The sequence below is a fragment of the Takifugu flavidus genome, chromosome 5 (genome assembly GCF_003711565.1).
Source record: "Takifugu flavidus isolate HTHZ2018 chromosome 5, ASM371156v2, whole genome shotgun sequence".
In the NCBI taxonomy this organism is placed as follows: domain Eukaryota; kingdom Metazoa; phylum Chordata; class Actinopteri; order Tetraodontiformes; family Tetraodontidae; genus Takifugu; species Takifugu flavidus.
This window is the reverse complement of record NC_079524.1, coordinates 10295219-10320784: the sequence shown is the minus strand read 5'-3', so window position 1 is coordinate 10320784 and position 25566 is coordinate 10295219. Positions and strand designations below refer to the sequence as shown.

The window sequence follows — 25566 nt, the reverse complement described above, 5'->3', positions numbered from 1 at the left end:
CAAGAGTGCACTGGGAGTGTGCGCGTGTGCATGTCTGGTGCCAAGCAGCTTTATTACGGGTCTCTCACAAAGGGATCACTCGTGGTTTTGTTTGATTTATTTTTTTCCTGTTTCCTTCTCCTCCTGTTTGATAAGCACTTTGAACCTTCTCATGTCTGTCAGAGGAGTGTGTAGCTGTATATAGCAACTTCCTGTAACAACAAGTGCTCCTTGTTCAGTCTGAATATTTTGTTTTGTTGGAATTTACTTTAGAGCATTATATTGTTGTAGATTTAAAAAAAATGAGAAATAAACTAGAAGAACCTATGGCCTCGTCTGCTGAACAGGTAAAAGTTTCTCTGCTCACCTCTGGTCTCAGTAAAGATAGAAAGAAGACGAGAAGAGACACTTGAATCAAGTTTAATGCATGTACTTGTATACAGCTCTAAAAACCAAGAAAAGTCTCAAGTTACTGTCCAACATCGAAATCAACAACAGGAAAATAAAATAACCGAGAGCATCGAGGAGGAGAAAAGTGCCGCTCATGCTGGAACGGAGCTGGTCATACTGGCTCCGAGAAACGATACAAAAGAAAGTGACGACCCCTGACGTTACTAGACTTCACACCAGCGCACAGAAACAGGACGTTTGTACCATAATCAGCAGCAGCAGCGTTGGTGGAAGAGCAAGCTGAGCATCAGAGGAGCTTAAGTCTTCGAAAAACACGAGAACACCCAGAAAAAAGGAAAACGATTTTTTTTAGAACTGGTTTTACAAAGTACGACCAGGCGTGTGTCAATAGAACCATCGATCAGATTTGATCTCATCTGATGAGCAAAGTGTCGTCTCCTCCGACCTCTTCGCCATTGTGGGTTTTCGCCACCTTCTGAAGAAACAAAGACTCGTATTTTCGATGCCAAGTTACAGCGACGTTAATCTCCCGGCAACTTCTCTAGAAACTCGTTTTTAAAAAAAATAGACATGGCTCTGCCGGCCGACTATTCCCTTTGTCTATAAAAACTCAGACAGCGATATATACAACTATTAGAGAATCTTTAGAAAGGATTTGATCAACAGCCCAACCGAGCAAACGGATCAGAAGAGGATTCGCCGCGGGAGGCGTCACCCCGAGCACGACTGCTAACTGAAGAGTGCAGTATGTACAGCAACAGGGCAAACACAGCCTGACATGTGAGCATGTGTGTGTGCGTGTGCATGTGTGTGCGTGAGAGAACTCGGATCAAACCAGAAGGCAGCAGATTCAGAACCAGATTCACACAGATGACTGATCCCAGACCTGCAAGACATTAAAAAAAAATGGAGGAATTGATCTCAAATGGTTAAAAACCAGGTGTCAGCATTTCTGCAGCCATCCGTTGACGATTTGCTCACTCAAAGATCAACTTTGTTGCTGCTCTGTTGTTCTGTTGCTAATGGCAACAGAACATAGCACCAGTGTCTCCTGACTCTCAGCTGATCTGAACCAGCTGTATATAAATGTCACCTATTTACACAACTGCTGACACAGACCCCAAAAATCCATCCTTGTTTTGATGACAGGAAGCAGAACAATTCCAGAATTACTCTTAAAATTAAATTGTAAAAACGTAACTAGGAATTCTGGGTTAAAATATAAAAGATAAAAATAAAGAAGTCCACCTAAAATGACTTAAGCGTTTAAGTGCGAGCAGCAGGGGGCGCTGTTGACCCCGATTTAGTGTGTGTCTGAATTCAATTTAAACAGAAAAGACTGTGCTATAAATAACCCTCCTCCCCTCTGAAACCCTCTTCGGTACCTTGTTCACGGGGGCGAGCTGCGTTCGGACGGACCCGGTGTGGAGACGGGTGCTGTCCCCGAACCTCCCGGGAGATCTCTCCCTGCGACTGTCGATCATCCTGCCGGGCGACTTCTCCCTGTCCAGCGGTCGAGCCGGAGATTTGTCCCGTCTGAACTCCGTGCGGCCCTCCCGGTAACGGTGGGGCGTGCTGGGCTCCCGGTGCAGCCCGCTGTCGTGGCTGCCGGGGCCCGACGTCAGCCGCTTGGAGATGTGCTCGGTGTATGTGGGGGGGCCGCGCTTGGTGGGACTCCTGCGGAGTACAAACCAGGGGTGGGTAGCTGTGTTATTTGCATATATAATTTGTTTGAATATTTTATAAATGTTTAACTTTATGCAAAGATCACTAGCAGCCACGGAAGTTACTAGGGCTTAACTAAGAAAGTTGAAAATAACCAAAGGAATACATAATTATGTATTAAGTGTGAGTCTAATCCTTGCATTAATAGACCTAAAAAGAAGAAAAGTAATTTTGGTTCCAATATTCCACAGGAACATATATGGATACAGCAGAGGGCGCTGTTGGACGACATGAACTGGTTCCTTCAACGTTTTATAAATTTGACACAGAAATTTAGTATGATGGGAAGATTATCACACATAAATACGGTAAATCTCACTACTTATGCAATCGATTCTAGTAATTTTCCATCTAAAACTGATGTAAATATGAATTTTGAACCGTCTATTAGCAGCAGGGGGCGGTTTTGACCTATAAAATGTCTCGTTGGCGTTCAAGTGTTTTTAATCCACCTACACAGTAAAGTTTGATTTCTGCATCTGTTATGAGTTTTGAGTCAACAGAACAGGAGCTGACCCTCGACTGGAGCCGGTCCTCTGCAGTTCTCCGGACTCTCGGATCAGACTTCCTTTACAACAGATGACCCTCAGTTTGTTCTGGTAGGAGGAGGCCAGGTAAATGGCGCCGGAGGAAATGGCGGGGCCCAGGTACCGAGGGTTAGGGATGTCCAGGTGGGCCAGAACCGTGACTCTGGAAAGAAATAAGAAGAGAGGAGGGAGGTACTGAGAGGAACTGGAATCTACATTTGCGTCCAGTTTGTCTCACCCCAGAGAAACATGTCCTTGAACCTCAATGACGTCCAGAGAGTTGAAGTAGGTGATGAACAGGTAGGGCTCTCTGTAGGCTGCAGCAGAGGAAAGCTGCATCAGACTGGAGGCAGGATGCAAGATGCAGCAGGGAGATGTTTCAGAGCGTATTTACCGAAGGACAGCGGCAGACGGCTCCACTTGATGTCCTCGGTGCGGCTCCGTCTCCCGTACGCGTCCACAAACACTCCGAACTCTGCCGCGGGGACGACTCTTGTTAACGACGCCTGAGAACGTTCTGGCGCCTCGAGAAAACTCACCGTGAAAACAGAGCAGGAACTCCTCCTTCTGCATGACGCTCGCCACCTGCATGATGGCGATGGGGAAACTGTGGATGGACGCGGCGAACACGGCCGAGGCCAGCGACAGGTCGTTCTTATCCAGGAACTCTGCGGCGTCGGAACCAGCGGTTTTCAGTCCAACGAGACAAAATGGTGCAACAGGCGTGCGCGTGTCTTACAAACGAGCGGCGCTCTCACCCTCCAGCACAAACTGCTTCATCTCGATCTCGTAGAACTTGTTGGTGCCGATGATGACGCTGTAGCTGGTCAGGTGGATGCAGCTGCAGGGCTCCAGGGTTTCAATCTCCTGTGGGACCAGATCGGCCGTGCGTTGGCTTTAAAAACTAAAGTTCCACGTATTGATCCAGCTGATGAAGGTCGGCCTCACCTTGCGAATGCAGTATTTGTTGAGATTGTCGTTGTAGCGCAGGATGGTTATCTTGTTAGGCATGGCCGCGCATATGCACGGCCCGTTATCAATCTGTAGAGGGAGCGCAGGAGTCAGAAAAGGCTTTCAGGTCAGGATGAGGTCAGCTGAAGGTTCACCTACTCTTCCAGCAGCAAACAGATGGCAGCCTTTCACCGTCTCAAAGATGTAGGGGGCCAGCTCCGACTGGCTGGGCAGGTGGGACTGCGCCAGGGTCTGCTTCACCCTCTTAATCTCCACCAGACACAACGCTCGCTCGTCACCTGCGGGACACACACACACACACACACACGTGACACAGGAGCTGGCGATGAAGCGCTCACGCCAAAGACGAACGGCGGCCTCTCTCACCGACGATCATCAGCAGCTTCTCCTGCTCTTTGATGATGTGGATCTGAAAGACGGATCCTAAACCAGGGACGTGGGTCAGAGAGTTCTTGATGACGTTTAGAGCGTACAGACCCTCCTCGGAGCCCACCAGGACTATCTGAGGCACGAGAAGACGCAAGATGGTGAAGATGGAACCGTTTGGAATATCGATGCTGGAGGCGGGCGTGTCCATACCTGATCCGTGAGGGGGAGGGTGCAGTTAATGTCCAGCCTGTCGTCTCCCTCCAGCTTCAGCAGAGAGTTTCCCAGCAGCTTCTGGAGGAGCAGAGAGAGGGCGAGAGGTCAGGGGTGAGGACTGCAGCAGTTTGGGGTTTTTTTTGAGGGGGGGGCAGCAGAAGGAAGGAGCTGCAGATGTGGGACAGGGTCACAGGTTCCAGGAGGGTTCAGTCAGGTCATTTGTGTCAGCATTAACGCTTCTACAAACTCATCTATTCATCACCAATAGACCTGAGAGTGGCGGATGTTTTCCCAGGGGTCTTTGTCTATCCCCACCTCCCAAAGATTCTGAAGTTAAGGCCTGAAAAACTGTTGGTAAAAGAAGAAGATCTGACCAGAACTGCTGCAAAAGGGCAGGACACAGCAGAAGGCGTCAGTACTGTGACAAGAGCTGAGTCACGATTTTTGTGTCTTTACAGAGTGAACGGAAGTGACAGAAAGGTAAAACCACAACAGACAAGTGGACGAGGCACGCCGCCGTCTGATCACCTGGACAGGACAATCAGACAGGACAGAAATATAAAACCAGGGAGGTAGACTTCAACAACATTAAAAGAATCACACCAACACGGAGATTTTACGGGACACAGCAGAGACGCAGTGAGAGTGAGGAGTGGTCACAGCAGGCCGGGTGAGAGCAAAGACCAGCACGGTGACACACACATGCAATACCGCATGCCAAATACGCAGGTGAGTGTCTTGTGTCTGTATCTCTGTAACTCTTTACCTGGACCAGAGGAGACAGAACCATTTGTCTTTTGGACACAGCAGCCTATGTGTGCAATGACACCCAGCGGAGTGGGCAGAACAGTCATATCAACAAAACGTGCCCGTATAAGTCGACATACAATGTGGCGGGATGAAAAAGCAACAAAGAGCAGAGAGACAAAGAGAGAGAGAGAGGGAGAGAAGAAGGGGGACAATTAACGATAAACAGAAGTAAACAACTTAAAGCTTTTGAACAGTGTGAGATTTACCGCCACTCATTTGTGCCTGTGGGAACCAGTGATGGTCTGGTTCTGTAGGTGCTGACCTGTCCACTCTGGTGATACTCACTGCGTCAGCTTCAGCTTTCTCCCGTGAGGCCCTGCCGGCGGCCACCACAGATTCCATGACGGCCACCCAGCGCTGTTTGTCTGGGAAACTGGGAGCCAAGAAGTAGAGTGACTGTCCGGGCCAGCAGGGGGTGTGGCACCGGGACTCCAGCTTCAGGACGTATGGAACCTCTGACAATAGTCAGAAGTGATCCAATCAGGTAAAGAAACACGACTTTAGACCTAAGCCACACCTTCCCTCTCCCATGTAGCCCCAGCAGTACACTTTGGGTGTTTGAAACAGTTCACAACTGTCAGGATGCAAATGTTAGAGCATATCTTCTCAAAAACCCTAGATGGCCAACATCAGTACTCTTAAACCGGGACTAGAGAGGTTCCAAGGTCAGTACCGACCTCAGATGTGAAGAGAAATGACTAAAAGTCAACCAAAAGCTCCCCATCAAGGTTAAAAGGGCCAAACCACCACGAAGCTAATATTATTATTACTGTATGGATTTCAGGAAAGCAGATTTGGTTACGCAGGAGAAAGAGAAGGAAAGTTTACCAGACTTGGAGGTGTTGGGTAGCTCCGACGCTCCGACTGCTCCGTGAACAATCACCTCACCGTCCGACAAACACAGCTCAAACTCCTCCAGCGGTTTCACAGAGTCTGAAAAACGTGAATAGATGCTGCAAAGACACCTCTGGTTTCCCTGAGCCAGCCGCTTCAAACCTGCCGAGCCTCAACATCCCAGTTTGTATTCTTTAATGTGTCTGTAAGAGCAACTCCACAAATCCAGGAGTACCGCCCCCTACTGGCGGATCCACAGCACTATAGCTGATGACTGTGAATCTATCATCCTAATACAGCTTGGCGAGATCCCACCCCTCCAGATCAGCAATTATATTGATCCGTTACATTGTAAAGAAACACACAAGCGTAACATGACACACCTTCTCTGGGTTCAATGTCGTAGATGGACACTTTTGTCCCGTCTAGGATGACATACTTGCGTTCCCATCCCTGACCTCGTTTCCCATTTCTGCAAACAAAAAGCACCCACTTTACCATAAAGTACATAAATGTGTTAGTTTAAACTAAATCGAGTGCCAAAGTGTTAGAGTATAACAAATTACAATGCAGGAAATTGCCTATTAACAAGATATAAAAGAAGTTTCTTTGTGAATGAATGCGTTTTCTCTCTAACCTGGGCTGCTTCATCCACCCTTCCAGGTGCATGTGACCGCTGGCCTCTTTGAGCTGCTGCCCCGGCGAGCTGATTTTGTCCCGACACACACCCTCGGACAGATGCAGAGAGCAGTCGCTGGACATCCCGCACGTGGACGGAAGGCAGGGGGAGCATTTTGGGTGACACAAAGCGTGACATTCTGAAGAGGGGAAAAACATTGCTCCAGCATGAACAATTCTTCTTCACACACATTAACAATAACATGAACTCACCCAGACAGGTGGCGGCTTGGCGACCAAAGTGCACGGTATCCAGGCACACGGTGCACTTTGCAGCTCTCATGTTGAGCCCCACCGTGAAGCGGTGAGCGGTGTTCTGGTGCACCCCCCTGTCTCGTTCCCTGTCTCTCTGACTGTCCTTCAAGCGACGGCTGTACTCTGAAGGCGGTCAGAGAAGACAGTCAGAACAGCTGCGTCAGACCTCAGCAGCACCATGCCAAACCTGTCGCAGAACATGGCTTCCAAAAGTTAAGGATGTTTAGCAAAATGCATGAGGAGCTAAAGTCTGGAAAAACAAAAGAGGCCTGAAAAGAGCATTGATTGAATCGATCCCTTTGCTTGTGCCCACGCTGTTGCATTCTAAAGGCATTATCCAGTCAGCACCACCGCCGCAGTGTGTGTCCACCTTTCTTTGAGAACTACGCATCCTCAGATTGATATATATGCTCATTAGTAGGGAAACTGGGTAATTTCATGTTGACCTCTTGTCAGCTCACTTATTAGACTGATGATTAACAGTTTTGGAAGATTTATTTGCTCTTTAAGTGTTCCAGCCTTTGTTCTGAACATTAATGGAGCGAAACTGGTGCCTTGAACTGATGATGCCTTTAAGGTTTGTTGGAACAGCGTTTCTTGGCAACGCAGCGTTTGTCACGCGTAACATCTGTGTCCATGTATGATGCGCAGGTCAGGTGTGGTCAAAAGTTCTGCAAATCAGATAAGGTAAGCTTCAGCAACTTAGATAAAATGCTGCAGATTTCTAAAGCTGTGCACAGACGAGGCGGAGGCTCCTCGCACTATCACTCCTGTGATACAAAAACGTGCACAGCTTCTAAAATCTGGCCTTTCGAGAATATGGATGAAGTGACGCGTGACGAGAGGAAAGAGACCAAACTGCAGAAACCACGAGTTTGGATAAACTTACTTTCGAAAGTGACCCTCCTCCTCTCTGAAAGGTGTGTGAAAGAAAAAGGATAGTAAGAGCTTCACACAGGGAGTGATATTTACATGTGTGGCCAGTTTGTTGAAGCAGATAAAAACCTACACCAGTGTCGAGTCAGAGAGGAAAACCTCAGCAGAGGACCTTCACTCACCTTCGGGTGTTGCGGCCTCTTTCCGGCGGCCAGAGTTGGAGGGGGCCAGGCTGGTCGGGCCCTGCTGGTGCTCAGGAGACTTGATGGATGACATGATCATCTGCTGGCGTGCTGTGGCCGAGTTAGTCGGGTTACTGGCGTCCTTATACTGGAGCGCTGTGGTCGGAGGAATTTCTGATTAACGAACCATCTTATTGATGATGAAAAATCTTGTTGAAAGGAGAGAAGCAGAGCAGTCTCGCCTTCCTCTCTCAGAGATCGCAGCTCCGCTCTCATCTTCTGCAGCGCGTCCTCCAGCTCCGAGCAGCGAGCGCGTTCTTTGTCCAGAGCCGCCTTCATGTCGCTGTACTGCAGGGGCACAGGCTGGATGGGCGGAACTGGGGACACCTGACCTGGGCTCTGACCCTGACCCTGACCCTGACCCTGACCCTGGGCCTGTGCAGCCATGGCGGCCAGCAGATCCTCCCGACGTCGCCCAAACAGACCCTGAGACACCGAGAGATCACAGTCATTGATCATTTCATTTGTGCGGCCTTAAAGCTCACAGATAAGAAAGATCAAACTTGTTATTTTAAACACATTTTTCGGTTGTGGTTGATGTCACCTTTTTCTTTTTGGAGCCACCGTGAGCCTGGGACTGTAGGAAGTCTATGAGCTTGGTCTGCTGGGTGATGGTCCCCTCCATTTTCACCTTCTCATGGGAGTACACAGCCTGCAGGTGGAGCTAAGTGAACATCACTACTGCCATGAATTTCTCCTCAAGTACTTCATTTCACACAGAAAAACTGACAGGGACACAAATGGGGAGGAGGTGGGGGGTGTTTCTGTGTCTATTAAAAACAGACTGACGGAACAGAGATGCAGAAACAGGCTGCCAGTAGCAGTTTTCATCCCAGTCCAGCACATGTACATGATTGACTGTGATTCCCCCTCATCTGAGTGTTTTTATCTGTGGATGCTCATTAGCAGGTATGTGAGAGTGTGTGTGTGTGTGTGTGTGGTGTGTGTGTGTGTGTGTGTGTGTGTGTGTGTGTGTGTGTGTGTGCAGCTAGCAGCACCTGGATGTTCTCCAGCTGATATTCCAGGTCCGTTCTTTCCGTCTTCAGCAGGTCAGTCTGATCCAGAGCGTCCTGCAGCCCCTGGGTCAGACGGAAGATGTGCGTCTTCTGGGCATCCATCTGCTGCTGCAGCTTCTCTTGCTGTGGAAGCAACGGCAGCCGTTACGTCAGCATCTCCGACCTCGACGCCTCCCGTTTCGCTACAATCGATGGCTTTGCGGCAGCCAAACCTCCCGGCAGCTTTCGCTGCTGCGACTCTTCGGTTGATGTGCGATTACGCGCTGAAGTCTCGGGACAGAAACCTATGTGAGAAGGCCCGAGCGTACCTCTTCCAGCAGCCTCTGCTTCAGGTCCCTCTCGCTCTCAAGCTTTTGCTGCAGACTGCGAGCGTTCATCTCCAGCATGGCGTGCTTCTTCTCCAGATCGTTCAGCTAATAGCAGAATGCAGGAAGGTGCTGCTGTAACATCTGCTCACCGCGAGAAGTAAAATAACGACTGTTGCAGAAACGCTCACGGTGTCGGCGAGGCTCTCAGCTTTAAGCTTCTGGTCCTTGAGGGCCTGCTGCAGGGCCAGGATCTCAGTCTTGTGCTCTTTAACGGCCTGTTCCACAGCCTGACGTGACTCAGAACTGCGCTGCTCCGCCCGAAGTCTGAAGAACAGAAACCAGTGGACGCTATTTATTTCCCACCACTTGCAGAAAAAAAGACATTAGATTACAAAACGCAGCTTTATGAAACAGTTTAAAAACCCCAACAGTTTACCCAGATTCCAGCACCTGCCTACACCGACTCAGAAAATAATTTCAGATTTCCCAGAATACCCTTGGACAATCTCTGCAGAATATGCCTAAACCTGGTGTGTGTGGGCAGCAATGAGACACATCCATCGCGAAAGCAACATTTGCACCAAAAATAAGTTGTTCTGGAAGGAAAAGAAAGTCATAATTATCTCAAAAGGTGATGAAGAAGCAACCAGAGCATCTCTACTTCCTCTCAGTATGTATGGATCACAACTGTCCATATTCAAAATAGCTACAAAAACAGTGATGGATCTCTTATGAACCGAAGCTGAGGGATTAACCTGCTTTGTTTCTCTGTGTCCAGCAGCCTCTGGACCTCCCTGGTCCTCCTCTCAGCCTGGCTCTTCTCATCCTCCAGCGTCACCCTCCAGGCCTCCCACTGCCTCTCCTTCTCCAGCAGCTCATCGTTCAGCGTCTCCAACTCCAGAACTTGCTCCTCCAACATGGTGCATGTGGTCTTCAGTGTCTCAAGGTTCTAGTATCGGATGAGAAACATCAAATGTGCAAGAAAAGCCAGGAAGAGTGAACAGCAGCAGTGATGCTGGAGGAGTTTCTTCTTATGTCATCCACCTGGAGCTTACGCCACCACCCAACAAGCTTCATCGTTTGATGCCTTGAGAGCAAAAACATGTTGAAATGTCCAAAAATGACACAGCTGCTCTGCTCTGGGTGGCGTTCAAACAGAAAACACTTCTGCACCCTGTGGTTCTCCTCAGGAATTTCAAGCAAAACCAACCGAACGTGATTAAACTTTGAGGGTGCAACAAACACGGGGGTTTAGAATGGAAACCGACGGTGCTGAGCTTTCAGACTCTCATTAGTATTTGAGCCAAGCTATTAGCTGTACATTCAGTCATCTTTGCACATTGCTTGCTCACAGTTTAGAGGCGAAAGGCGTCAAATCTCCTCTTCCTATCGGCATCAGTACTTCCGTGGTGCTGTTTACTTTTGCATTTGGACCGAAAAACCTTGTTTTTCCCCTGTGTTATTCATGGTGCCCACACAAAGACTGCGCCTCATGTCCTTAGACAAAGCTCCCAGAGACAAATTTAGCCTGCACTGTAGCTGCTGCACCACCACAGCCCTCTGAAGTCCAACGCTTCCACAGCTGACACGACCTGGGAGTGATCGGGATGACACATCCCTCCCACACGCCACCCATCCCTCGTCTATGACTTCCATCGCCGGTTACACAACCACCAGGACTGAGAGCGCTGCTAGACACCCACACACGTATCCTCCCACAGGGGCCGTGCACAGCGCGCAGCCTCCGTGCACACTCTCAATGCATTCAGAACGTGGCGCACAGCACAATATTCCCAAGGTTCCTGCTGCCTGTTGTACACTTAACACTGGGAGAGATGTCGAGGTCACCTGTCAAAGGTATCGAGGAGATTTCGACTAGCTGTCTGCCTGGCTTTGAGTGGGAGGCCGGCAGAGACCGACTACAGCCAACAGACAAATGATTACCTAATTGCTTCACTCCTGAAGTTTAATTTGAATATCAGCGCCTCCTTTGTGAAAGCAGTTTTGAAGAACTATTAGCTCATGGCGGCGTAGAGTAAATTTAGGGCAGAGAGACTTTCACAGATGAATTCTGAGTCATTTTAAAGAGGGAGCTGCTGCGATATGACTCTGGAGTATCATAGACTCACATGAAACCGACTGGCGGCGACTAATGTCACAACAGATTCATGTTTTGGCACCAGACACATCAAAGAGGGTCTAAAAACAGATAAATGTGCCCATGGGCTCTCATGTACCTGCTTCTGGTTGTTTAGGTGCATTTCCCGGTCGGCGACCTCCCGCCGCAGCCTGTCCACGTCCTGGCCCAGCTGCAGCCGGTCCTCTCTTTCATCCGAAGCCTCGTCCAGCTGCTTTGACAGGTAGAAGTTCTGACGGTTCAGTTCGGCGTTCTCCTGAGTCAGCGCGGTCAGCTGCTCCTCCAGGTCAGTGATCACCTGCAAGAGATCGAGAGGTCACGGGAGAATCGCCACAAGGACGTGCGGGGAGTGCGACACTCTCAAAAGGCTCACCTTTCCTTGACATTCTGACTACAAAGAGGTCTAAAAAGGAATTTTTAATTCCTCACCTGTCTCTGAAAATTGTAAACAGTCTAAACGGATTTCTTTATTTGATGCAGACAGCCAGATTATTGATCTAGAGAAATATTGTCAGCTATAAACCCTGTGGGTATGGACACTCTGGTCTTGACTTACTCAGCACAGGATTTCATTGAGACACAAAGCTCTAAATAAATACGGGAAAAGCCGTCAGTTCTGGATGTTTCTGGTGCACCTGAGCCAAGAAGCCGACAGCAGCGGGTCAGCATCCAGGACAGCAAACTGTGCTGATCTCTGTGTTCACTCTGCTGGTTAGCATCTCCATCTATGAGGAAACTTGCAGACCTAAACAGCATCCGGGGCTTCACGTCCTCAACGCTGCTAAATGCAATTTGTTAGATGTTATTTGAGAGGGCTGCGGCCATACTGCGAGCAGAAGGCTCACTAAAGTCCAACAACTTCTAAAATTAAAGCAAAGAATACAGCCTACCAGTTTTTGGGGGGGTTATTTTGGATACACGCACCAGTAAAGGGTCGACTCAAACTATAGCAGATGGCTAAATAAAACCAACTTACTCAAGCCTGTTTCTGACTGTTTAGATATTTGGAAAAAAAAAAAAAAGTGTGTGGATGATCCAGTACTGTTAATCCGGCCCTGCTGACGTCCATGCAGAAAAATTCTGTTTTTCAAAATTCCGACTGTGTTCTTAATGGAAAAGGGTCCTCTTTGGTTCCGGTATTACAGGCTGTGTGTGTCCCTAAATTTGGCTCTTTGCCTGAAGACTGGCAGCTGAATTCATGGACATCTCAGAACAGTTTGCAAGTGGGAGGATCTTTAAAAGTAGGCCATGCTGGTCTCTGTGTTGATCGAAACGATGTGAATTTGGAGATGTGCTGAGATGCAGAGTGCAATAGTGACCAAATCAAAGCATCAGAATAATCACTGCTCATTTGTCAGGACGGGGCTTATGTAGCCACGCACAGGTGAATTCTTTTTCAAAGAGAACAATAACGAATGAGCTTTATTATATTTTTCATGGCACTGGAGCAGCTAACTGATGAGGACTCCGGTGTTAAGGGGGGTCTTTTTTCCTTCCCTAAGGGATTTGCTGTATTCTCATTTAACTGTCACTCTGGGTTATCGTTGTCTCCTCCTGTCCTTCCAGTTGTCAGGCTGAGCGAATCCCTTCACACTGGGGAGATTCCTTTAGACCTAACAGTGCAAAACAACCTTTAAATGGTACAGGTCCTCCCAGACATCTGCCAAACCCACCCTTTGCTGTGGACTGTGGAGCACCTGTGCACACTCTGGTGCACGTGGACTAAATGTATGGGTACAGTGTGATGATTTGGGATGAGTCAGCAGCTGTTAAACCCCACAACGGCTGTTTATTTCTGGAAGAGAGAGGAGATGGCACGAAGCTCACCGCGCAGCTGTCTCTCAGGGCATCGTACTTGCGCTGGATCTCATCTCTGTGTGCCTGTTGCGGAGACGCAAAGGGAGGGATTTTAGCGCCCGGATTAGGTAACACACAAGCGCGGCTTCTCTCTGCCTCACTCGGAGCACGGTGATCTCCTCCTCAGCCTCTGCTGTGGTTTCCTCCAGCTCGGTCTTGGCCCGCTGCAGCTGGCTCTCCAGAGCGTGGCGAGCTGCCTGCAGGTTGCTGATCTGGGACTCGCGCTCCTGGAGCGACAGCGTCACCTCTGTGACCTGACGCTTGATCTCCAGCTTCTGCTCCTCGTGCTCCAGGCCAATCTGGGATTGGAGACAGGAAGGCGAAGTGACTTGAAGGCACTTGCACCTGCCGCCAGTCGGAGGAAATTGGTTTCGAGAACCCCTTTTTGGCTCAAACTGAGATTAAGCGTGTGGTCTTGTTACCGTACAAAGGAGAAGAGCAAGTCAAGGAGAAAGTCTCCTCACCTCTCGGAGCCTCGTTTCCAGCTCCAGCACTCGGCTCTTATTGCTCTGTTCCTGCTGACTCATTTTCTCCAGATGCTCCTCCAGTTTGGCGTTCTGGGCCTCCAGTTTGCCAGCCTGCGACTCCAAGTAGAACTTCTGCTGGCGAAGCTCGGAGATCATCTCCTCTTGGGCTTTCCTGCCAAGAACCCACTTATTTAATCAAGTATGCGCTATTCTGGGACTGTATACCTCTACAGGATAACGGCAACAAAAAAAACCTCGTTCTGAACCTTCATCATGTTACAAAGTCGTGATGTTGGATGCACTCACATGTTCTTCTGGGTGTAGATGCTGCTGTTGGCTGCAAGCTTGTTGGCCTCTGACAGCTCAGAAATTCTCTGTTCTAGACTGTTCATCTTTGAGTCCATAGCATTTATGGTCTGGCCAGAAATTAGAGGCAAGATTACACCTTGATCATAGCTTTTCCGTCTCCAAACTGCATCTCTTACTCACACAATAATAAAGCCCAGACTGGTCCAAACACAATCTATGTCAGTGTGATACACTTTAAAAGAGTCCATAAATAGTGCTGTCACCAATCTGCTCAGTCCTCACCGCCTTCTGCTCGCTGATGATGCTGCACTTCTCCCGCACCTCCTCCTCATATTTGCTCTGACTGGACTCCAGCATCTCTTTATCGGCCATATCCGCCTTCATCTGGGCCTCCAGCACCTGCTCAGACCAAAGCAACCAAAACTGGGACATCAGTAACAGGATGCAGGATAGGTCAGACACACGTCCGCCACGTATCCTGCTACAGCGACGTAGGTCCTTGATAAGACAGGTCCTAGTTTAAACAGCCAGACAGTTGATGGTTCAATAGCTGCAGTGACCCTGAAGCAAATGAAAATGTTGGACGTTTGTTTTTATCAAACAGCAGTAAGGAGTTCTTAAATGTAACCTTTATCTTGTCTTCGTAGAGCTTCTCCTTCTGCTTCAGGTGAGTCTCCAAGCGCTGCGCTGTAGCTTGGGTCTCTCGCAGATTTTCTTCCAGCCCCTGGATAAAAATAGATGCCTGTGAGTTTTTGATTTAAAAAATTAATTAATTAAGCAGTCTTTGGACAGTTCATTTACATTGAAATCCATTCAATTCTGTTTCATTGTAAATCTGCTACAATCAGCGCTGGTGTTTTTCTTCTATGACCCAAAGTCCCCCTGGAACCAAAGATTTTAAATGCAGGTGAAGGGTATTTGTCTCTCCACGAAGCTCCGCTGACGCTGAATAAGAAAGGGAGTTTGCACAAATGCAAAAAAACTACCTTTGCTAAACTACACACAGTAATGGCTGTGACCCGTTAGCTGCCCACACAGACATTTTGACCTGCTGTGGCTGAGTGGACCTCTGCAGGACGCATGATGTGATCAACATGTTTGGACGATATGAATCATAACGCGCGGAGCTCATTGTTACCCTCCTGTTGTCGTACGTGCCCACGTCTCCCAGGTAAAGAAAAGTGCGTGTGGGTGTAGCACAGTTTGTGCCAGCTGATAGATCATCTGCGAAGCTATTAAACCATAACTGTGATTTATTATATAAAATGGCACAGCCTCTGCAGTGATGACAATGCGATGTGTTTATCTCACACCTCCTCTGAGTATTTCAGAGCCCCGACACTTGTGACAGGGGTCTTACCAGGATCTTATCGGCCATCTGCTGGATCTGCTGGGTCTTGCTCTGGATCTCGTCTTTCAGTTTAATCTCCCGGCGCTCTACAATCTCCAACCTTTTCACCTGGTTCTCCAGAGTCTTCCTGCCATCCTGTACGTCAGAGACACACTCACAGAATTATCGAGACGCTCTTTTATTCTGTGAAATTTAGCCTCAATCCAAAAGATCACTAATGTTGATTTATGGACATCACTGTCCATAAAGAATAAATGCTAATGAAATATTTACACTCCAAGAGAGAGCTGACGGCACACATCTCCTTCCACTTAAAGTGTTAGTGATCCACTTCTGCAGTGTTTAGCTCTCATTAATTCTGGTTCTTCGTAATGGTTCCTGAGAGCCCATTTTACAGTTTATTCAGATTCGCTGTTTTCCAAAGCTTGTGAGCCGAGCGAGTCTCATCACTGCTTCCACTATTTGCAGTCAATATTTTCAAATCTCGAGATGTTTTGTGTGAAGTGCTCAGAAGACGGGCAGCCCATCAATCAGACCACCTCGTTCTCTTGGATGTGGTGCACAGAATAGAATCATCTGCTGGAGGAGCCAGCCAGATTATCTCCTGTACGTGTTTGGAAACATACCAGGCAGGTTATATAAGTATCCTGTTTACCTGTCTATATGCTTGGGTGTGCACATCACCAGGTGTTTATGTGCATAAAAATCACACAAGTGTCTTCGGTTTTGAAATTCTGAACAGACGTGCCAGTATTCAGGCAATGGGACATGTTATGACATCACAGCTCAAATGTTCCCTGGAAGGTGTAAAAATCTGTCTACAAGGGAGCATATGGGTCCTCTGAGCTCAGCAGAGACGAGCCACATGAGCCACGTCTTATGCAAAGAGGTTTGACATGTCACAGCAACACAGACTACATAAAACCCGGACCGATGACGGGAAACTGGGCCAGAACTTGCATTATATATGCTGCACTCGGGCTACGGCTGCTACCTCAGTCTCCCGGAGGCGCCTGCGCAGACTGTCGCTGGAGTCCTCCTTGTTCTGTAGCCGCTCCAGATCTCGCTCCAGACGCTCTTTAGCCACCTTCATACTCTGAAGGAGGTCTGTCGCCTCTGCGCTTCCCTTTAGTGACTGAGGCAGGACGGAAAAACAAGACAGGTTTGATCAGGTCTTATTTATAGCTAATCAGACTCTGGTGTTTGTTACAAAATGCAAATGTTATCAGCGAGCAGACGTCTACAGCGCGAGCCAGGAAAGGAAGATCAATATCAGCCCGTCGTGGGATCTCAAACGATCACGATGAAACCATCTTCACTAATGAGCTGTTTAATTGCTGATAATTACGCAGCTACGCTAGTCTTTACAGACAGCATTTTTGTGAGAGGAGAGAGATTCGTCTGAAGGTCTAGCATGTGGTAACATCCCTCAGTCACAAATCCGGTCTACCTTGCTAAGCTTTTCTTGGAGATCCTGGATCTTTGTCTGCTGCTCAGCATTAGTCTGGAAAAGAAGCACAAGAAGAGACTTTATACCCGACATCCACCATCCATTCTGACTTTATTTTACAAACTATACCTGCTCGAACTTGGACATCATGTCTTCTGCTTCTGATTTTCCTTGTTCTTTGGCCTGAGAGGAGAAATGCGCTGATGTCAGATTTCAGAATCTGGTATCTAAGCAAAGTTTTTTGAACTGCACAGTTTCACTTTGACCTTCTGTATCCTGTGCTGGTAATCTGCAGCCTTCCTCTTCAGCTCCTCGCCAGTCTGTCGAGACTCCTTCAGCTCAGCCTCGTACAGGTCGCTACGGCGGCGAGCAGCAGACAGGTCCTCCTCCAGCTGCCTGATGGACACCCGCATCTCCTCCAGCTGTGCATGGTACTCCTGAGAGCAAGTATCGTAAAATGAAGTAAAAATAGCCGAGAAGATTTCCAGTCTGACGAAAACACGAGCACTTTCTGCATAATTGAGTAGAAACTGTCAAGACCTTCCTGAAACAAGAGCCACTCTCCTCAAATCATGGCTACTTTGGAGCACTTAATCCATTTAACTTGACTCCGTCTACAATTAAGGCTGCACTTTCAATGGTGCAGCTAAAATTTAGAAAATGTAACACAATGTTTACTTTGTTGTTTGTGTAAATGTTAAAAGCTAAGGCATCTTTGGTAGCCGTGTTTTCACCCCAGCAAAGTCGAGTCAAACAGGAGCTGCTGATTTAACCATTCAGAGAGGAATTTCCCACTTTTACTTGATCCTCGTGCACGTTCTAACATGTCAACATAAAACCCAGGACCAGCCCTGTTACTGGTCCCAGCATCAGCCTCCAGTTTCCAATACGGCGTATCCACAAAATAAACCCTAACTAACCCTAACCCTGGGTAAACAGCCAGACTCACTTAATGCCAGTTACATATTAATTAGTCACATTAGTCGCATTAATTCCCTCATAGGTTTTCGGGGCACATCAGCGCATCTATTGGGCTAACAGGAAGCAGCAGCTGTCTGCATCCAGCTGACAGGTATCAGGACAAGCGTAGGTACATGAATTCAGACATGGCACGAATGATGCTGAAACTAATGAATCTGAACTGGAACCAGGGTTAATTGGATGGATGAGGACAAGCAAATGTTCACGGGTTAAAAAAAAACCATTGTGTGCATCTATGAATCATTTTAGCTGAAAGTATCAGCTGACCATGACTTCTTTTTTCAGGCGCACTTACAGTAGACGCAGCATTTGCAGATTCAACCCTTCCTCTGTGTAGGAAGATGAAAACTGAGGGAATTCAGCAGTAAATGTAATGAAAATTCAAGGCCCTGCTGAGCATTTCCGCAGGCTTTTTTTTCTTTCAGAATAGCAGATGCTAATGTTGGATGTACTTAAAAAAAAAAGGCCAGAAGAATTATTCAAACCTCCTCTAACATCATTTAATGGGAACACTTTGTTTCTGCAACGGCTCCCCTGAGGGTCTAAAACACAACCAGGAGGAATAAAGCTAAATATTCACATCATACTGCTGTGTCATCACGTTAGTTTGCACCTTGTTCCTGCTTATACGTCATACGATTGTTCTGTGCACATGCTTGAGGCTAAATTATATCTTTTTTTAAACGTCTACGGCTTTTATTGGCCCTGTGAAATCTATCTCGCAGCACTGCGAGCCTCCCGCATTAAAACGATAAACGCCGCAGTCCTACCACACGGCGTGGGAGACGGATGCTTTTCAAGATGAAATGCTGGATTAATCTGGCGTAAATAGCCTGCTGAGAGGCACCAACGGGAACACAGAGTGGAAGCATCCACGGCCGTACGCAGATATGCACACAGAGGATGCAGACCAAAGTTTTCCATTACGCTCTCACACTTTTTAGGTGATGATAAACGTTTCACTTTATTAAACCTGTTTGCTTCTGAATCTGAGAATATCTCTGCCTCAACCAAAAACTAAAATGTGAAAACCTCCATCACAGGCTTTGTTTTTGTCTTTATCGATCAGCCAGGAGGTATAAACCATGGATCCTACATTAGATAGTGAATCCTAAACATTTGTTTTCTCTCCAAATCTACAGATTCTTTTGTGGAATTCCACCGAACGTTTAATTGATGTGGATGTGAATGTAAATACATCGGGCAACCTGCTCCTTCCCATCAAAGTTAACAACCATAAAATCATCAATAACACAACAGTACCATTAGAAGAAGAAAAAACAGGCCAGCAGAAAACAAATCAAACATTAAATCTGTTATTGTGTCATTTACAACTCTGTAAATCATGTTCTGCCTTTTATCTGGAGACGATTGTGTGGATTTAGTAACTACAAATATCAACCCTCACCCAGGACTTCATAGTTGTACTGTGGAGCAGGACGTAAAAGTGTCACACTCGTTTATCCAGGTTCAGCCGCTTAACATGCTGATATTTACACAGAAAGGCTGTAGAAAAGATGGATCCTCAACAGTCAGAATGTCTCACAGACGAAGAAAAGAGGATTTTATCAAACTCTGACAGATGTGGGGATCTGATAGGCAGAGGTGACAGATGTGCAGAGGTGACGGACATCATTATCACTCTCTCTCTCAGACCCCCTGGAAAGTTCCTGCAGCACCAAAGACGCTCTCAGGGTGCGCGGCTCTGTGCTCAGCCTTGTTGCCATGCAGGACTACATGTTATCGCCAACGGCATTTTCCTGTCACATCACCCTCACGTTTGAATGCTCGAACATCCTGAGCTGAGGCCGAGCACCTCATCACGACAGCCTGCCCACTGCATTCGGTGCTCTCTTCACTTGTAGGTATATAGCCCTCATCACCATGGCAACCATTGCACAATGTATTCAGTGCTTGGTAACCAGCACTAGTGTAGGCTGAAAAAACAGGTTGCTTTTCTAATAAAATAAAAAAAAGTCCAAAATGCCAGAAAGATGATTTTTATGTTCTCTACCTGCCCCGACTGGTGAACTGCAACTGCAGCATCTTAATGCTCACAGATGGCGAAATATCCATCATGAGGTGTTGCTCCTCAAAAGTGATCACATGCCCCAGTCATCACATTTAATTCCGGCCTCTCAGGATGTGAATACTGTGAATGTACTCGCCCGTGCAGATATTTTTATACAGAGGCACCGAACGGCTGCAGCTTTCGGCTAAAACACAGATTTCTTGCAAACGGCCTTTAAAAAAATATGATGTAAATGCTCCTGATGCGGTTTTGGAACACGTTTAACATTTATTGGAATAAGCTTGTCACTATAAAGTGACCATAATTGGTATAAATACAGCACCTGCAGGCCTGTGGGAGTTTAGCGTTACGCTGGCTGCATCCCTGCAGCGCGTGCACGGACCTCAGCATCACTTCCCTATGTGACGCTGGCGCCCCCACACACTCGGTCCTGGTGAGCTGCCCCCCCCCCCCCCGCCGCTGACCGTTTTGGAATCCTTCTCACATATAATGTTGATGTTTGTCGTAGCACAAACGGTGTCCAAACCTGCTCTTTGATCTCCTGCAGCTTGTTGCTCTGCTCCCGGATGTCGTGCAGCAGTTGCAGCGCTTTATCATCTTCCTGTGAAACCTCCATCCGGGCCTGCTCCAAGCTGCGCTTCAGACTCTGAGGGGAAACAAATGGGTTCTAGTTAGTGGAAGAGCACATTGAACTGTCATTATAACACACATTGTGAGTCAATAAAAGGTATATTTAGAAGAGGTCAGGTGATCATTCCATCCATAAACCTACTTACACTACATTCTGTGATGTAGGTGGCCAGGTCTTGTTCCAGGATGGTCCGCTGGGTCTCGGAGGCCTTCAGCTCAATGTCCTTCTGTTGCAACACTGACTCGAGGTCAGACATCTTCCTCTGGACAAGAGAGATTTCCTGCTCGACCTGCAAATGAGGACATGGCATGGACCGGTAAATTAGCATCCTCAATTAATCTGCATTTCAGATAATAGATGTGATCTGATCGGATTTGTTTCCACGGTGTCAAGTTTCAACATCCGAGGTCCAAACAAGTCTGCACTTGGAAGGATGTTGCATGTCACTGGTAGTGGATGATGCAATTACAACATTAGCGGGCCAGAAGCCTGCTGGAGACCAGAGACACAACAGGACTTGCAGCACAGTATCAGTACTTTGTATCAGATAAATAGTCTGTTTTTTTGCATGAAAACACAAACGCAGAGTCTGAATGCAGACACACGCCTGCAGCGACACGGTGCCACAGCGTGTCGCCAGTAACAACAGAGTCAGCAGTATTCGCAGATCCAAGGGTATCACAAACTCCACCACACTGTTGGGATCTGATGGCTTTAACTCCTCCTTCGCTCCTTCGCTAACACTAGAAACTGACCCAGCACGTTAGCAGGTTTGTTGCTAATTTATATGGCAGCTACTGATTGGACAGGGATTTTAAAAAGAACATGTTTAACCCAATGGAGGTATATTTGAAATAAATGTACATATGGTGAAGATCAAATATATAAACACGTTTCTGTGGCACAAAACTGGAATTGAGGGGAACCATCAAACATATTACATCCTGTAAAAGAGTTGTTGAAGAAAGATGGCATCAATGACATACACATGATATTAATACACACACACACACACACACACACACAGCCCAACACTAACCCAAACCCAATTCTAACCTTAACTTTGGAAGTTTTGAAAATGTCCTCACTTGGTAGGAGAACAGCACACCCTGGTCCTCACTATGTAGCACGTACAACAACACACAACAGCGCACCAGCTCGGCCACAGCAGGCAAAGCGACAAGATGGCTGCATCAGTCTGTTTCTGCAAGGAGAGTTCTCACCATGTGAAAAGTAATACCTGTGACATTGTCCAGTGGCAGCGCTCTGTTCTCACTGGTGTTTATCGACGGGGGCCGCTTATCTGGAGATGTTGATGGATGCAGTCTCGACTCTGCAGGAGAAATTAGAATTGATATCGAGGGATGGGGGGGGGGGACCATGAGAATAAACAGACTCTATGCACAGCCTCTCAGGCTGACTCAACCCTCTTATGTAAAACACTCAACTCATCCTGTGCAGATGGCTTTTTTCGATTTATCCCTTATGATTTACCTCATTTACTATCTAAATCTTTACCAGAAAATAGGAAAAGGTCTTTAAACTGGAAATGAGACACGCTCCTGATGACTCATCGTACACCTTATGTACCACGTTACACACACACAAGTCAGTGCTGTTACGGTTCATATAAACATGAGCAAACAGATTCAGCATAAGGCGTTCATACTGCGCTGACCACGTCTGTGCCGTTGTTCAAGCTCAGAGGCTATAAATAGCGCGCTCGTGTTCACTCGCAGTCTCTTTTACCACCACTGGATATATTTGGCAGCTTTTGTGATCCAGAAGCAGGCAGCAGAATGAGCGACAGAGGCAGAGCGTCTATAAAAAGCCGAGGTTCACCTCCCACTCTTCCCTACAGTTACACGCTCAGCGAAAGAAAACGCGTGCGGCCCAATTCCCGCTTTTAATGTTGGATGCTGAATGTCTGTGTGACTAACAGGAAGGAGCCATTGTGTGACATATGAGCCGGGGGGGCCCAAAAGTGGCTATTTTCCCTTTGCTTGAGGGGTCATCAAAGGATTGGAGGTTCTGGGGAACTGCATAACATTTATCCAGATGGTGTCACGTCGCTTTGCCGCGGCGAGATGCAGGAGCAGGTGGCTCATACGTGTAGTGGTGGTACGACTGGCGTCTCTGATGGCGCTCAACAGAAGGTTACGTCCTGCTGCAAATATTTCCAGAAACATAAACAGGACCTTTCAACATTATCGATTATTTATGAACGTTATATAAGATATTTGGAAATGTTTGTTTCCTCCAAGAACTGAAAATTTAAACAAAATAAATTAATGGTACATTTGCTTTTTTGTTGTCAGATAAATTCAGAATAAGTGTTAATTCAACTCCTTCTCCCCAAGTCGTAGCTCGCTGGGCCCTGGTGGGGCCACCCAAGGCAAACGGTCATAGGTGAGGAACCACACTAAGATGGCCTCAAAAGAACCCATTAAGTTGAGCAAAACCATTGACCTACAAGCCTGGTGGTCAGGTCAGCACCCACAAAGCCCCAGCCCGAATTAGGTATGTGGGCTCATCTTCACATGGGCTCACCGCCCATGAGAGGGGCTGAGGGGGTCAGGTGCCATGTGAGCTGGGTGGTTGCTGAAGGTGGAGACCTGTCCTCCCTGCACCCCAGCTCTGGATAAGAAGGAGCAGAAGATGGCTGCTGGAGATGATCCAAATCACCGTGTTTTGTATCTACTCTCAGTAGCATGTGGTGCCACCTAGCACGAGGGCACGTATGGATCTCGATTCTGGTCGTCCTCCTAAATACGCTCGCTGACAGGCAGCATCTGGGCTCCTCCTCGGCAATAACGAGCTCGAGAAGGAGATTCTGATTATTTTTACATTTTAACAGCTTCTGGAGCCGCTCGGCTGGTCCGTCTGCGGTTGAATTCTCCCTGCTGAAACGCTGCCCACCTGTAAGCCGTCCTCCACCGGGTGCACACAATGAAATGACAGTGGCCGCAATCACCAATGTTCCATAAATACCACGAGTTTATGAGAGCTCATCAAGAGCCAAGTGGTAACATTTCACTGAGGAACATTGGCTCCCAACTCAGTCGAGGAGCTCTTTCTCGTGGGTTGAATAATGTGAGCTGGGCAGTGAGTCAGAGCTGTTGAAGAGGAGGAGAGTGGATAGAGGTTGCATCCCAGTCATGGTGTTGCTCTACATCCAGTCTGCAGGGTGAAGCGGGGCCGCTGGAACTGTGGCCCGTAGGCAGCAGTGAATCAGACCTGTTGCTGGAGCCCAGTGGCACAGATTCTCCTCCAACGGGGCACAATCGCCGTCCCATCTCCGCCCCACTGCTGTCAACCTTCAGTCTCTGGGTACATTTTATTGCCATGGCAACCAATTAGCGATACCACGCTCAAGCAACAAAGATGGGGCGGGGATGGGGGGGGGGGCGTGCTCCGACTAGTGCAGCAGTTTAACAGTTTCCTGCAAAACATCGCAGGATTTGAAGTTTAAACTAAGTGCTCACGAATAGAATCTGACTTTTTGTTCTGTCCAAACAGGTTTGATCTAGATATAAAGCAGTAATGTCCTAAAATCTTATATTATTACATGCTACTGTTTAAACTATATTCCAAAAGGCTACATCGTGGCTGTGCTTCATCCATCAAAGAAAGAGTTTTTGATCATTGTATTGATCTTTTAAAGACTGGGAGAGAAACCCTCCCCGGCCCTGTGATCCGGTTGACAGTATCACAACGCTATTATATCACCAATTCCAATAAATTAGAGGAGCAGCGTTCTCAATGGGGCTTCTGGGAAAGTGACACTCGTGGGTTTCGCGCAGTAGAGCCTCGACATTATTGCTGCAAACTGCAGAACCAGCACGTGTTTCCTGCAGTTGAATGTCAAGAGCAAACTGCAAAACATCCCAAATCCCTAAAATCAAACATATTACGTATTACTCAAACATTAGTTGGTTTCCAGATACAGCAACAATATTAATGTCCTGATATCTGATAAGCTGAAGATTAAAACAAGTACTGAAATCTATTTTAAATAATAATAATATATAAACATATCAATTGTTTTTAGTAGTAAATTATATATTAATGACGTTTTTAAGCTACAGTGATTACATGAACACTTCCGGAGGTCTGCATGCAGGTTTTCTTACTCCACATAATTTAAACCAACTCACATGCTCCAGTTGCTTTAAATGTTAATATGGACTAAAATCACATTTGTCTGCGACTGCTTTTCTACTGGCTCACTTTTGGTTCCGTTGGTGCTGCTGATCCAGGGGAACAGGCAGCAGTAAGAAGCTTCCTTCACCTCTTTCCTATATGCTTGGCAAAGGCTGCTGTTACCATAGAGATACTTCCCTCCAACCACAGGCGTTTTGTCACTCTTTGTAAATTCAGCCTTTTCCTCTGGACCTAATCTCAACCCCCAACTTCTGCCGCGAGAAGATTCGGGAAAATCCCCTCACGACAGACGTTCCGATGAACTTTCTGCCTGATTGCAAACAGAAGCACACGTGATGAAGACGCAGAAACCCAGCAGGGAGTGATTGTGAGCGCAGCAGCCAAGTAAGTGAAGCAGTGAAGACAAACGCAGGATTTCAGTGTCGTGACCAAAAACAGCGCTCACTCCTGCACAGCCGCTGCTGCGCGAGCTCCTCCGGCTCCATCCACAGCGGCACAAACACCCATCAATCCATCCATGCAACAGCCGGATCAGACGAGAGGGAAATGAAGACCGCCAACTCGTCACACTCGGCCACTTCCTCCTCTTCCAAAGGAGGAAGTTCCAGTACTCACTGAGAGGCTGCTGCAGCAGCTGCTGGGGTCTCTGCCAAACTCCTCAGACGTGGCACCACCTCGTCCAGTTAGCCCGTTCATGTGGGGTCTCCCTGGGAAGCCACCGGCCAGAATCAGCACTTCGCTGGTTCATCAGATTCAGGGATGGCATCCTCATAGGGGAGAGAGAGAGGGAGGGAGAGAGGAGTGGGGAGGGAGAGAGGAAGGGATGGAGAGAGAGAGAGAGAGATCACTGTGAGGCAGCAGGAACAACTGGAGATCACTGCTGATGGAGAGACGGAGCAGGAGAAGAGAGGGTGAACGGAGGACTGCTCTCATACAAGATTAGAGAGAAATGGAATTGTGGAGAATTTCAGC

General features: G+C 47.6%; 2 protein-coding genes and 1 long non-coding RNA gene across 19 annotated transcripts in view; 2 read left to right on the top strand and 1 right to left on the bottom strand.

The window, feature by feature from the left end:
- Positions 1–383: 383 nt before the first annotated feature.
- Positions 384–25566, bottom strand: LOC130525251 (citron Rho-interacting kinase). 10 transcript variants are annotated; one of them, XM_057031776.1, is made up of 41 exons: positions 25210–25566; positions 21671–21763; positions 20576–20719; positions 20326–20445; positions 17053–17223; positions 16916–16969; positions 16787–16840; positions 16331–16471; positions 15346–15471; positions 14614–14709; positions 14268–14384; positions 13983–14092; positions 13674–13848; positions 13311–13508; positions 13180–13233; positions 11453–11650; positions 9971–10164; positions 9404–9539; positions 9216–9320; positions 8890–9030; positions 8436–8543; positions 8074–8317; positions 7832–7987; positions 7663–7686; positions 6732–6896; positions 6478–6658; positions 6224–6312; positions 5835–5939; positions 5292–5461; positions 4963–5007; positions 4194–4274; positions 3981–4116; positions 3753–3892; positions 3591–3683; positions 3401–3509; positions 3182–3310; positions 3037–3117; positions 2881–2959; positions 2632–2805; positions 1776–2067; positions 384–1276 (listed from the first exon to the last, which is right to left on the bottom strand). In XM_057031776.1, the coding sequence occupies exons 2-41, from the start codon at positions 21677–21679 to the stop codon at positions 1253–1255; spliced, it is 4968 nt and encodes a 1655-aa protein (XP_056887756.1). In that variant the 5' UTR covers positions 21680–21763; positions 25210–25566; the 3' UTR covers positions 384–1252. The 10 variants fall into 10 exon arrangements, with proteins under 10 accessions (XP_056887756.1, XP_056887752.1, XP_056887755.1 ...); XM_057031772.1 differs by having other exon boundaries at positions 8436–8555; positions 25210–25565; XM_057031775.1 differs by lacking the exon at positions 25210–25566 and adding an exon at positions 25040–25058 and having other exon boundaries at positions 8436–8555.
- LOC130525266 (uncharacterized) lies at positions 2066–10406 on the top strand. Its single transcript, XR_008950444.1, has 8 exons — positions 2066–2423; positions 4655–4925; positions 5004–5174; positions 5242–5490; positions 6504–8800; positions 8938–9195; positions 9697–9885; positions 9997–10406. It is a non-coding gene; the product is annotated as an uncharacterized LOC130525266 (long non-coding RNA).
- bicdl1 (BICD family like cargo adaptor 1) overlaps positions 11498–25566 on the top strand; it is a 30696-nt gene continuing 16627 nt past the window's right edge. Inside the window, exons 1-6 of one of the 8 annotated variants that reach the window (XM_057031800.1) lie at positions 14708–15156; positions 15317–15473; positions 17082–17217; positions 19422–19632; positions 20347–20511; positions 20595–20746. In XM_057031800.1, coding sequence (XP_056887780.1) covers positions 20726–20746 — 21 coding nt within the window. In that variant the 5' untranslated portion in view covers positions 14708–15156; positions 15317–15473; positions 17082–17217; ... (1 more) ...; positions 20347–20511; positions 20595–20725. Of the gene's footprint in view, positions 11639–14707; positions 15474–17081; positions 17218–19421; positions 19633–19803; positions 20233–20346; positions 20512–20594; positions 20747–25566 lie in introns of those variants that run through there. The other 7 variants (XM_057031804.1, XM_057031801.1, XM_057031811.1 and 4 more) reach the window with 7 other exon arrangements.